This window comes from Pseudorca crassidens, chromosome 19, assembly GCF_039906515.1.
Source record: "Pseudorca crassidens isolate mPseCra1 chromosome 19, mPseCra1.hap1, whole genome shotgun sequence".
NCBI classification, from domain to species: domain Eukaryota; kingdom Metazoa; phylum Chordata; class Mammalia; order Artiodactyla; family Delphinidae; genus Pseudorca; species Pseudorca crassidens.
Window position 1 is genome coordinate 12,448,858 of NC_090314.1, and position 13,019 is coordinate 12,461,876.

Sequence of the window (13,019 nt, forward strand, 5' to 3'; positions counted from 1 at the left end):
GGGAAAGGAACGGCGGGCGGCGGCGGCGGCGCCTGCGCCCGCGCCTGCGCCCGGGCCGGGAGGGAAAGCGCGTGGCGCGGTTAGGGTTGGCGGCTGGCTTCGCGGGCGCACGCCCGGGCGCACCGGGCGGGACGGATTTGGGCCCCCTGCGAAGGAAGGCCGGCCGGGGACGTGTCTCCCGCCGGGCGGAAGGGGCGGGGGGAGGCGTGCGCATTACCGCTTCTGCCCCCCCCCTTGATTTTATTTATTAAAGAAATAAGGGAGTAAAGGGAAATTTGGCAAAATACCCCGGCCGTTTTCAGAGTTGAAGGCATCCACCAGGGACACTTCTGTCCCCAGCATCTACCCGGTCGGCACAAGTGGCACTGGCTGGAGCCCACCTCGACTCCAGGGGATTATCCCTCGCGCTGGATCAACTCCAGCCTCAGGCCTCACCCCCACGTCACAGCTCCGCCCGTCCCCCGGTCAGCAGTTTGGGTCACCGGCCGTGCCCCTTGGCCCGTCTCTGCAGAGGTCACGGAGCGACCGTGGGGCGAGACGGGCGGGCTTATTTTTCAAGGCGGAAGAATACTAAGCGGTTTCAAGATTGCAACTTTTTCAAGAAGGGGAAAGTCCCTTCTCCGTTGGCCCGTTAAGTTTTTTCTCCTTTTTCAGTAAAACTTATGGTAAGAACTTGTGTGCGATTAGTTCACTCACCGCCCACCGGGAAGAGGGTGGGGCAGGACCCGGCGGCCTGCTTAGGTGAACTAGCCCTTGCTGGCCGCCCGGGCAGCTGAGGGGCTTGGCCACTTCCGGTCCCTCGGGGGAGGGGCGCCTCCCGGGCGGGAAGGGGCTCTGCTCCTCTCGGGTCCTCGCCAGCGGACGTGGTGCCCTCGCGGCCACTCCGAACCCCAGGGGCATCCACGCTCCCCGAACCCGTGTTCCTCGACAGCCGCGGTGGCTGAGTCACTGGGCGGCTCGGGCGGGGCCTCATGCGGGCACGTGGCGGCGCTCCCCCCCCCCCCCCCGCCGTCTCCTGACCCTTGGCCTGCCGCACCCCCTTCCCCAGGGTGGAAATCTCCGGAGAGGGAGCGGCCAGAGATAAGGGGGGGGAGGGCGAGATGGAAGACCGGGGGTAGGGATCCTGAGGTGGGGGCTGGGAGACACACCGTGGGGCAGGCAGGGCGGGGAGGGGAGCTCGGGAGAGAGCCCGGGGCTGAGTCACTGGGCGCCGGGGCGGCGCCGGCGGGAAGGTCTTCCGAGTCGGGGGCGACGAGCAGGGAAGCCGATGACCGTCGTTCGCCGGCCGGCCGGCCGGAGCCCGGACGTACCCTCAGCTCCCGGCAAGGGCTGCAGCCAAAGTCGGGGCAGACCTCACTCCCGCCAGGCCCGCCGAGGCGGAGAGAGTCACCGAGTGCAGAGACCCATTTCCCTTCAATGCTGCTAGCCGACCACCTGACTGGCCCCCGGCGGTCAGACGCTCGGAAAGGGCCACCCCCTCCTCTCGTCCATTCATTTTTTTCACTTTTGATTCAGCATCGTTCACTGATGGGCTGGGATCACGACCTGAAGCGCCCGCGGTCGGTGGGGAAAGGGCTCCTGACTCTCCACGCAGGGCGATAAGTGCTGTCCTAGCGCTATCAGTAGGGCGCCGCGCCAACTCTGAGGGCCTGTCTAAATTCGTCAGCCTGTCCCTTCCCCCACTGCCCTTGCTGGCCGAGAGAGGGTAGGGTTGGGTGGAGCCGAGGGATGCCGCAATGGGGACCCTGAGAGGTGAGACTCTCTCACCTTCTGAGTGGGGAGTTCAATTTTAGAGCTCAGAGCTTGCCCAGAACCCCCTGCCCCTGCCCCCATTGAGGACAGAGGCAGCCCCCCGCCCTCCAAGTGAGCTGTGCACGTGTGGATGTCGTTCCTGCAGCCCCTCTTCCAGGCCCCCTCCCCAGTCCTGCAGGACTCAGGTTACCCCTGGCCTTTCCTAAAGGGCACTAGTTCCTCTTTAACCTTTGCAAAAGAGGAATATAATCCTGGGGAGAGGAGAACCCCCCCCACTCTGAAGCCCCTCCCCTGTTTCTACCCAGGAGTGGAATTAAAAATAAGGACTTTTATTGGGGAACAGAAAGGAGGGGGTAGTCATTGATCTTTTGGGAAGGGGGCAGGTGTCTAGGGCCAAAGGCTTCTGTTTTAGGCTATAGTGGGCACTTGGCTGCCAGCTGGGCTGGAGGGGGAAGATGGAGAGGGTGAGAGGCGGGGCTGGCTGGGGTACAGGGTGGCTGGAGGATAAATGCCCAGCCTGAGAGGGGGTGAGCTGACACTGTCCCAGCTGCCACCTAGACTCAGGAGCCCAGCGAAGAAATCCCAGGTCTGGTGAATCTTTCAGTCCCGGGGGATAGGGGTGGTAAAAGGTGAGGGTGCTGCCGCTTGGAGAAGGGGGGGAAATGTCAGCATTCTTTTCCTTCTGGGACTGGGGGTGCTTGAGAAGCCTGGAGGGGTTGGAGCAAGCAGGATGGGGGTGCCCAAGGACAGGGAAACAAACGAGACTGTGAAGAGAGGCAGGCAGAGACGATGGAGAAGCGTGGTTACAGTTGGAGCCAGGTGGGGGAATCTGGGGCCCCTGAGGATTTGGAGAAGGCTGAGGAGCAGGAAAATGAGGTAGACTAACAGGAGAGCATCCGAGGGCTAGGAATCTGTGGAGAACAGAGTACTTGGCCAGAGGGTGGAGGGAGAAGGCAGAAGTGCAGCTTTGCAGGAGGTGGGGTTGAGCAAGTAGTGGAGTTTTAAGAGAGGCCTCCAGATTCTTAAGACGGGAGAGTGGAATGGGAGCTGTTCTGAGTGGGGGAGGGGCTGCGCCTGCCACTTTGGTCTGTGACCTTTTTGTGGGATATTTTTAGCTCCAGCACCTGCCTTCTTGGGGCGGGAAGACTCTTAAAGGGCAAGGGATTTCGGGTTTCTTAAGGGGTCAACGGTCCGCACTCACTCACACCTCTCGCCCTGCAGCCATGGCCATGCAGAAAATCTTTGCCCGAGAAATCCTGGACTCCAGGGGCAACCCCACAGTGGAGGTGGACCTGCACACGGCCAAGGGTAACACAGGCCCATTGAATGGGTTTACCTGGGAAGACCCCAACTCCATCTGCCTTTGCCCCCCAACTCTATGCCACATCCACTCCTTTCTCTGGGATCCCCTCTCCCAGCCTGCTCCCCAGCAGGGAGCAGCACGAGTCTCTCTACACTGCCTCCTGTCCCTGGGCTCAGAGAGGAGACAATCTGTCCTTTGGGGGGGTGAATGGGACTGACTCTCTGTGATCTTCCAATTCCTCCCACCTCAGGCCGATTCCGAGCAGCTGTGCCCAGTGGAGCTTCCACAGGTATCTATGAAGCTCTGGAACTAAGAGATGGAGACAAATCTCGCTACCTGGGGAAAGGTGAGGAAAGACCAAGGGGGTGGTTTCAGGACGTGGTATGCGATGTCTGCACAGGGTAGAGGACGGGAACCCAAAGCTCTTGAGGAGCTGGGGGCCACGGGAAGAGACCTAATTGAATAGAAGATCTCTGAACCCCCTGCTTCGGCCTCTAGGGGTCCTGAAGGCCGTGGAACACATCAATAAGACTCTAGGCCCCGCACTGCTGGAAAAGGCAAGTGGAGGACCCTCTCTCCCCCTCACCTGCTACCTAGTCCCAAGCAGCTCAGGCTTGGCCAACCATCCCATCTGCCCCAAATACCTGCACTTCTCTTTCCTCCAGCACATGCCCTGACTCCTGAGAAATCTAACCTCTGTTCTCCCCTCCTCAAACCTGCCCTTCCAGAAACTAAGCGTGGTGGATCAAGAAAAAGTTGACAAATTTATGATTGAGCTGGATGGGACAGAGAATAAGTGTGAGTGAAGGGCTAGGGACAGGGGATGGGATGGGCTGTGGGAGGGGCGGGGGAGAGACCGCGGACTGAGGTCTGGTTAGGATTATTTCTGTGTCTCGCATTTTGGGGCACACTGTAACTGGCTGGATTTGTATTCATCGCACAGGCATTTCCTGATGCCTGCCCTGTGCGAGGCTTGGGCCAGGCTGTGGACACAGCCGTGAAGCCGACACATTCCCCTGGGCTGGGTGTTCCCAGAGCACCTCAGGCTGTTGGGGAGAGATCTGTTAACAAACTCAGTGCCCAGTGGTTTGGAGTTCTGGATTCTTTCTGGGGTGACCAGAAGGGATGTTCTAGGAGCTGACCCTAAACCCTGTGTGAGGCGCTCTCACACTTTCTTTGTACTTGCTTCCTCCAGCCAAGTTTGGGGCCAATGCCATCCTGGGTGTGTCCCTGGCCGTGTGCAAGGCCGGAGCAGCTGAGAAGGGGGTCCCACTCTACCGACACATTGCAGATCTCGCCGGGAACCCAGACCTGATCCTCCCGGTCCCTGTGAGTGCAGCTGCCCCGCCGCATCCCACGGTGACCCCACCCAGCAGGGAGGGCATAAGCAGCCCGTGGAAAGTCCACCTTTCAGACCCAGCTCCAAAGAAATGGTTTTCTGAAATGGAACCTCTCCTGCTGCGGTCCAGCCCTCCCCCTTTCCCACAATCCAAACCTTCCCTTTAACCTCTCTCTGCCTCTTTCCCTTGATGTAACCGGGTTCCTTCACATTCCAATCCCAGGCTCAGTAACTCCAATTTCTCATTCTGCCCTGTGCCCCAACCCCAAATCAGATCGAGAGCTTCTTCATGGCAAAGATCTTGGCATTTTATTTTTGTATCTTCTTTAATACTTATCAAACCAAATTTGCTGTTTATGGAAATCCTTTGAATTTCATTGCAATAATAATGTTACCATTTATTGTTACTTACTGGCTAGATTGTATAAGAGCCTGAGCTCTGGAGACAAGCTGCTGGGTTCGAATGCTGGTTTTGTCCCTTTACTAGTTGTGTGATTTTAGGCAAGTTTATTTAATCTCTCTGTGCCTCAGTTTCCTTGGCTGTAAAGTGAGGGATAATAAATTGTACCTAGTTACAGGGTAGTTTTGAGAATGAAACGAGCCAATAAAATATACGTAAAGCACTTAGAGCAGTGCCTGGCCTGTAATAAGTGCCATATGCCATATCAGCGTTAGCTGCCACACCAGGCACAGGCGAAGAACTTTACATCCAGTTGCTCTAATTTAACACATAAGATCCTGCAGGTAAGCAGGTGGTGTCCCCATGTTATGGAAATGAGGAAGGAGTCTCTGAGGAGTAAAATTATTCATCCTAGACCATTCAGTAAGTAGGGGATCCAAGATTCCACGTCGATGCCCAGGTCTAAGCACCCTCTCCCCATCTCAGGCCTTCAATGTGATCAACGGGGGCTCCCATGCTGGAAACAAGCTGGCCATGCAGGAGTTCATGATCCTGCCCGTGGGAGCCCGATCCTTCAGGGAAGCCATGCGCATCGGTGCCGAGGTCTACCACCACCTCAAGGGGGTCATCAAGGCCAAGTATGGGAAGGACGCCACCAATGTGGGTGATGAGGGCGGCTTTGCACCCAACATCCTGGAGAACAATGAAGGTCAGTGTGAGCACTCGGAGGTGCAGAACCCCTGGGTCCCCATGGAGACGGGGTGCACCGGAGCCTCAGGTCCTCTCTTTCCCTCCCCCAGCCCTGGAGCTGCTGAAGACCGCCATCCAGGCGGCTGGTTACCCCGACAAGGTGGTGATTGGCATGGATGTGGCGGCGTCTGAGTTCTATCGCCACGGAAAGTATGATCTTGACTTCAAGTCACCTGATGACCCCGCACGGCACATCACTGGGGAGAAGCTGGGGGAGCTGTATAAAAGCTTCATCAAGAACTATCCTGGTGAGACCCTGGGTGTTCCATCGCTCCTGCTTGAGTCTCCAGCAGCTGCCCTACACACTGGCTTCGGCATCTCCACTGCCACCAACTCAGTCTTTCCGATCCTTAGCGCCATTGCAATCTCCACCCAAACTCTTCTGACCTGTCACTCCCCTGTGAGGCCCTTCTGACCTTTAACCTGAATCTGCTCCCCTTTCCCACCAGTGGTCTCCATCGAGGACCCTTTTGACCAGGATGACTGGGCTACCTGGACCTCATTCCTCTCGGGGGTCAACATCCAGATCGTGGGGGATGACCTCACAGTCACCAACCCCAAGAGGATTAGCCAGGCCATTGAGAAGAAGGCCTGCAACTGCCTGCTGCTGAAGGTCAACCAGATCGGCTCAGTGACCGAATCCATCCAGGCGTGAGTGCCTCTGGCCCTGGGGCGTCATGGCCTCCCTCCACCCATACCCAGTCCAGCTACAGTATTGCCCACTAACTCCAAGTCTGACTTCCCCTTGGCTCCTGACCCACCCCACCCTTTCGACCTCAAGGCTTTAACTCTTGACCTCACCCCAAGAGCTTTGCCATTGTTGCCTTGCCATGCCTCATCCCCACCCCGACCCTATGCCATCCCTGTCTCCCAGATTCTGCTTCTTCCCACCAGCATTCAGGAGCCCAAATTCAAGATCAAGAATCTCCCCTTCTCTCCTGCTTCCCAAAGAACTTAGTCATCACCCTCCCCTCAAATCTCCCACTCCCCAAAACAGAAGGGAAAAGCCCCACCTAGCGCCTGGCTTTCCCACTGAGGAGGTCCCACTGGACCTTATTGAGTGTCCTCTCCACCTAGCTGCAAACTGGCTCAGTCTAACGGCTGGGGGGTGATGGTGAGCCACCGCTCTGGGGAAACCGAGGACACGTTCATCGCTGACCTCGTGGTTGGGCTCTGCACAGGACAGGTACTCGTGGCCCCCCCTCTGCCGACTGACTGAGTTTTCTTGGGATCCCTGGCCTCCTGCCCTGGAGTTGCATGCCACCACAGGCTGCTCCCTCAGGGCCAGGCCCAATCCCTCGTCCCTGGTCTCACGCAACTCCTGGAATTCCTCTTCCCTCTTCAGATCAAGACTGGTGCCCCCTGCCGCTCAGAGCGTCTGGCCAAATACAATCAGCTCATGAGGTACAGTGGGTGCAGTAGGTCTGGGTGTAAGGAGCTGAGGGCTCTTGGGTTGGAATATCACAGCCCTGACTTTGTCTGCTTTCCAGGATTGAGGAGGCTCTCGGGGACAAGGCTGTTTTTGCTGGACACAAGTTCCGTAACCCAAAGGCCAAGTGAGAAGCTGGAGGCCCCAGGGTTCCACGGGACAGATCTAGGCCTTCAAGCCCTTCCTCCTGAAATAAACACTGGTGCCAACCAAGGCAGTGGCCTGCTCGTTTGTGGGAGGGAGGGAGGAGACGCTGGTCTCTGGGCTGGATGAGACAGGAGGTGAAGAAGTAGGGGCAGGAAGGGAAAACGGACATGGAACCTGCTGGGACAAGGAGGAAGTGAGGGACTGGCCAGAGAGAAAGTTGGGCTGGATCTAGAACCACAAAGCTCACAATATGGAAGGAGGCTGGGGGAAGCAGGTGTATTATGTGAAATGCAGCTGAAGAGGAACTGACAGAACACTGAACCAGCTCCAGAGAAGGGGAGCAGGGTGGGGGGCCAAGGCCTGACATCACCATGAGGGGGAAGCTGGATCAGACCTGCCCATAAGTTGAAGTGCACGGTCTGCAGAGGCCACTGCAGTGTTAAGTCTGAGTGCTCATCCTTATGAAATCGAAGAGCTTGGTGAGGATGAGAGTGTAACCAGAGCAGCTACCATTTCCATGGAGCTTGGAGGATGTGAAACTATTCTAAATATTTGACATATACTGGCCTATGTAATCTTTGAAACAGTCCTATCAGATAGTTACCATTATTATCCCCATTTTACTGGTGAGGAAACTGAGGCACGAAAAGGTAAAATACTTTAACCAAGGTAACAGTAAGTGGCAGAGCCAGGATCCAAACCTAGGCCATTTGGCTGTAGTGACTGTGCTCTTAAAATACTATCTCATAAATTTCTACAAAAGTGCCAATATTTCGCCATATTTGGCCTACAAAAACAATCTTATACTGTTTAATCTATAATTGTTTCTCTTCCTCTCTAGAACCCACCTTTCTCTGTTCAAACAAACCAAGACATTGGGTCAAACAGTGTTTACTGAATGTAAAGTAACCCCAGCCCCATGGGGAAGAAAATTCCAGGGAGAACAGAGAATAATACAGATTAAATACCCACCTGTACATTCACACGCACACACGCGCGCGCACGCGCACACACACACACACACACATCCAAGCTCCAACAGTGACAAATCAAACACCTGCTTCCCCCAGCCTGAGTGACAGCTGTTAGGAGGTGCTTCAGAGGTGGGGCTCCAGGATGGGTTCTAATAGCAGCAGCCTCGTCCCTCCCTGCCCTCTGCCCTGCCCCAGGGAGCTGGGGTGTCTAGGAGGTAGGTGGCAACTCTTCCCCGCTCTGCCGCAGACGCTTCTTGGCCCGGATCTCATTCATGGCCTCTTCAATGGAGCGTGTGTCCCTCTTGTTGGCCACAGGCACTGGGGGCAGAGGGGAGGGTGGGAGGGCCTAGGAGCCCTGTGCCTCAGCCTCCCTCCCCTCCCTCCATCCAGTGCTCCTCTGCCCTGCCCTCCCAGCCCCCACTGCGGCCTCACCACAGCCGTAGGTCTTGTTGGCCTGCAGCATGTGGGCCGCATCCTTGGCTGCCCCCTTCCCAATGAGGTGGCTGTACTTGTCCTTGTAGTCGCTGGCAGGGCTCACCACCACAGGTCCCTGCCGGGCTGCCTCCTCCTCCTGCCGCTGGGCCAGCTCCTAGGGGTGCCAAGGTGGGGCACCAGAGCTCAGGGCCTGACCCCAACCCCTCCCAGCTGGGGGGCTGCAGGGCCCCAGGGACTGCCAGGCATAACTCACCTTCAGCCTCCGTTTCTCCTCAGCCTTCTGGGGGTCCCACTCCTCGCCACGACGGTAGGAGTCCAGCTCTTCATCGGAGGGTGCAAACTCCTGGGAAAGAAGGAGATGATGGGGTCAAGGTTCCACATACATGTTTTATCTCATTCCTCTCCCCCAGCGTGGGGCACAGGCTGAAAAGGAGAGAGGAGACAGCGGGGAACTCAGGCCTTTTACTTTTTCTGGGGGGCAGTGCGGCGCGGCACGCAGGATCTTAGTTCCCCGACCAGGGTCGAACCCGTGCCCCCTGCAGTGGAAGCTCAGAGTCCTAACCACTGGATCACCAGGGAGGTCCCCCTTTTACCTTTTTGAAGATCATGACATAGCGACATTCGTCATCTTCCCCAAAGGAGAAGGATGTCAGGCCAGCCACTTCCACCACATCGTGTCTGGGAAGGGGGGAGCGAAGGGGAAAGACTATGTAGAGCCACGAGGGGGCCCAGCGTCCTCCTCTGGAGGGTTCTCCTGTCTGGCCCTTTCATGCCTCCTTGGTCACCCATTTCTTGCCTCCCCAGCCCAGAGACACTCACAGTATGCTCCTCTCTATCTTGTTCATCGGCTGAAACTTTTTCTTGATCTGCCCACTGTCTTGGATGAAATCTGACACCTCTTTCTCCATCTTGGTAAAGGGAAAAGTGAAGAAGGTATGAGATGATGGCCCCACCCAAATATCCCTCTCCCCCGCCAGGCCAACAGGCCTTGGCCTCCCACGCCTTTCCCAGCCGCTGTGCCACTGGCTTCTGGGTTTCACCTCTCTCAAGACAGTTTCCAAACACACTGACTCTTCAACCTTCCAATTCTAACTTATTGGAAGTCCTTTCTGAGGCTGCCTTTGATCTCTCCAGTTGTTCTCACCCTTTTACGAAACTCCACTTTCTGCTGTTTCTCTTGCTCCTGTAGTTTCTTCAGGCGGGCTGCCTGCTCTGGGGGTGAGAAATGGCAGCATGAGGCCAGGGGTGGAAGCATGGGTGGGGAGAGTTTGTAGGGCTTCAAAAGGGATCTCATGTCCACTGGGAGGGTGTCAGGCTAGGAAGGTAGGATTACTGTTTATTTGCCAAGCATTTATTGATAGTTCCTCTATACCTGGCACTGTGCTAGGACCTGGAGTACAAAGAGGATTAAGACATAGCTTTGCCCTTTAGGAGCTCACAGTTTAGTGGGAGTAACAAAGATTAGAATCATGCTCAACCCCATTTCCCAACCCACTGGGGAAACCAACTAACAAACATTTATTTAATGCCTGCGACACACCAAGAACTATAAAGCACTTGGGGTGGTAACGAGAACAAACCGAGCCCTGGCCTCAAGGAGCTTATCACATCATTGTCTGCATAGGGAAGGGGAAATTATTTAACTTCCTATATTGTGTAACACCCCCACTTTTTTTTTTTTCTTTGCGGTACACGGGCCTCTCACTGTTGTGGCCTCTCCCTGTTGTGGCCTCTCCTGCTGCGGAGCACAGGTTCCGGACGCGCAGGCCCAGCGGCCATGGCTCACGTACCCCCACTTTTTACTTCTACAGCCAAGATGAAGCTGAAATGGCCAGTCTGACACTCTTCTCCTTTGTGAGTGTAGGTGTCTGAGGTGAGCTGTAAAGGGAACTCCCTACCCTTGGGTCTCACTGTCCCCTCTTCTCTCTTCCGCCATTTCAAATTCTTTATATCCTTAAGGCCCACTTCTTCCACAGGATTGGAATTCCTTCAGCTGCACTGAACCTCTTCCCATTTTCTTAATTACTTCATGTCTTTGCACATATTGTTCCTACTGCTTGAAATGCTCTTCCTCCTCTTGCAAACTTTGAGATCCACCATGAGTCAGTTACTCACTTCCTCCTCTGGGGCCCAAGCACATTCGGTTCTGACACCCACTACAGCATGTGCTGAGAGCTAACAGAGTGTAACTCTTGTCCTCCCTACCCCACTGTGAGCTCCCAGAAGCTACAGACCCTGTTCATCTCCTTCCAGTTACTCTCTGTGGCCCCAGGGCCCCGACAGCTCAGGAGCTCCCCTCTCTCCCACCTCAAGGACTCTGACCATCAGCACACCCTATACTGGTCACTGACTGTTCTCGAACTGGCTTATGAGTCATCTCTCTGCATCTGAGGAGGTGGCGTAAGATTATGGTTAAGAACATAGACTTAAAAGTCACACATGGGTTTGAAACCCCACCACTTAGTAACAGTGTAACGGCAGGCAACTGACTAAACTCTGAACTTCAGCTTCCTAGTCTGTCAACGGCCGCTGGTGAACCCACCTAGTCAGTCATGGTGTTAAATAATTCCAGTTCCCAGGTCCCATTATGCTCCCTCCTTCCTCAGAGCTTTCAAATCTCTGCCTGGAGCACTGTGCTCCCCTCTCACTTACTGACTTACCTATTCTTCACATCTCAGCTCACTGCAGACTAGGTTAGGACCCCTAGGTAGCCCCTCTCATAACAGTTATTTTTCTTTCAGAGCACTTATAAAGTTGGTTATTAAACTCCTGTGTGATCGTTTCATCAATGCGCATTTCATCGATACTCCAGACTGTGGGCTCCTTGAGGGTACCCTGGCCCCTAGCAACCATTCAGTAAATATGGATGTTAGTTCGATATTAAGCAGCACTTGAGCCCTCTGAAGGCACCCAGGCTGCCCTGGCCTCCCTCGGACGGGTGGGGAGCCGGTGTCCTCCGCAAGGTAGTCAGTCATTCTGTCAGACTCATTCACACTCCGCAAAGCGAGCAAGAGAGGCCTATACCGCCCGGCGGGCCGCGCCCTAAGCTTGCAGCCCAACTTGAGCCTCCTGCTGGGAAGTTACTCGGAGAACACAGGCGGGGAAACCATGGCCAATCGGACCGGGTAGGGGCATTCTCCTCCCTCCAATCAACATTCACGACCCGCCCGGGGAGCTCGGGAATTTAAGGGTACAGATGAGAGAAAGGTTGGAGGGCGGCCCCAAGTAGGCGGGGCATAAGAGCGCCGAAAGCACCCAGCAGCCAGTTAGAGGTGCTGAGGGTAGGGTGGGCTAAGAGGAAGGTCGAACAAAACTTAATAGGTAGACCTTTAAGTTGAGGTGGCCAATAGGGGAGAAAGGACTGCGGATGGGCGTGTCCTGAATCCAATCGGAAGGGGACGAGGCTCAGGGACTCGAGCGCCGGGAGGTGGGCGGGGCCGAGCGGTCGAACTCGCCCCCCCCATCCGAAGGCGGGCCGAGGAAAACCAAGGGGTTGGGTGGGGTTGAAGGCAGCCTACCAATCAGAGCACGCCACCGGCGGACAGGCGGGCCCATCGGCGAATTGAAAACAAGGACTGCGGAAGGCCAAGGTAGAAAGAGCCAGGGGCCTGGCGCTGGGCTTCAGGTAGCCAATCATCGTCCGCTAAGAACAGCGGGCGGGATGGCACCCCTTTTAGGGACTCGGGGGGTCTCTGAAGGAGCCCGTGAGGGGTCTTTCAAGGTTGAGAAGGCGGGGTCGTCCAAAGGGGTAGGAGTGCGGTCCTGAGAACTGGGCGAAGAAAGCCGGTTGTGAATTTGGGATCCTCACCTCGGGCCTTGCGCCGAGTCTCCTGGTCACCGAGGCTGGGTGGCTTCTCCATGGAGCTCAGGATGGAGCCCAGTAGGTCCGCCATCTTGGGAGTGACTGAGAGGGGGGCGGCGCGTCTTAAAGGGAAGGGCAAAATGCCTTTAAGGCCGGAAACACGTCGGAGGCGGTAAACCACGCACCCGCCCCGGCGCGGCTTAGATCCCTGCCCAGCGCGCCCGCAGCCTCCCGCCGGCCGAGGCCCCGCCCCCCGCAGACAGAGGCCGGAGGCTGGCTGGTGCAGCGATGTTTAATGGCAATTCGTAGAAACCAAGCCCATGCACAAGTAGAAAGTGCTTGTGGAGCCGGCAGGAGGCACCCGCCGCGCCTGGAGCCACAAGCCCGGCCGTGCAGGCCTCCCTGCGGCGCCTTAAATAGATTCTTCACTATACTCTGTATGTTACATTATGTACAAGCCCCCTCCCCTCGGGGACGGGGCGGGACTCCGCAACGCGTTCCTATATACACCCCCCTTTGGCCCGGAGGTTGGTGGCCAGAGTCGGTCGGGGTGACTGGGGAAGACAGGGCCAGAAAGGGAGGAAACAGACGCAGACATGCGGAGTCGGGGTGGGGGCACGGTCAGCCCTGAAACACGAGGGGCGTGCGCGTAGCGAAGGCAGAGGTGGGACCGAGGCGGATACATTCA

The 13,019-nt window shown here is 56.5% G+C and overlaps 2 protein-coding genes across 4 annotated transcripts; one reads left to right on the forward strand and one right to left on the reverse strand.

The window, feature by feature from the left end:
• Positions 1–520: 520 nt before the first annotated feature.
• On the forward strand, positions 521–7,186 carry ENO3 (enolase 3). Of its 3 annotated transcripts, none has more exons than XM_067716957.1 (12): positions 521–665; positions 2,974–3,060; positions 3,306–3,401; positions 3,554–3,612; positions 3,784–3,853; positions 4,251–4,384; positions 5,281–5,503; positions 5,595–5,792; positions 5,994–6,195; positions 6,622–6,730; positions 6,890–6,948; positions 7,035–7,186. In XM_067716957.1, exons 2-12 carry the CDS (start codon positions 2,976–2,978, stop codon positions 7,102–7,104), a joined length of 1,305 nt encoding a protein of 434 aa, XP_067573058.1. In that variant the 5' UTR covers positions 521–665; positions 2,974–2,975; the 3' UTR covers positions 7,105–7,186. The 3 variants fall into 3 exon arrangements, with proteins under 3 accessions (XP_067573058.1, XP_067573056.1, XP_067573057.1); XM_067716955.1 differs by lacking the exon at positions 521–665 and adding an exon at positions 2,266–2,338; XM_067716956.1 differs by lacking the exon at positions 521–665 and adding an exon at positions 2,357–2,381.
• Positions 7,187–7,995: 809 nt separating this feature from the next.
• Positions 7,996–12,954, reverse strand: SPAG7 (sperm associated antigen 7). Its single transcript, XM_067716973.1, has 7 exons — positions 12,338–12,954; positions 9,674–9,741; positions 9,349–9,437; positions 9,123–9,207; positions 8,783–8,872; positions 8,527–8,683; positions 7,996–8,412 (listed from the first exon to the last, which is right to left on the reverse strand). Exons 1-7 carry the CDS (start codon positions 12,420–12,422, stop codon positions 8,303–8,305), a joined length of 684 nt encoding a protein of 227 aa, XP_067573074.1. The 5' UTR covers positions 12,423–12,954; the 3' UTR covers positions 7,996–8,302.
• Positions 12,955–13,019: the final 65 nt, after the last annotated feature.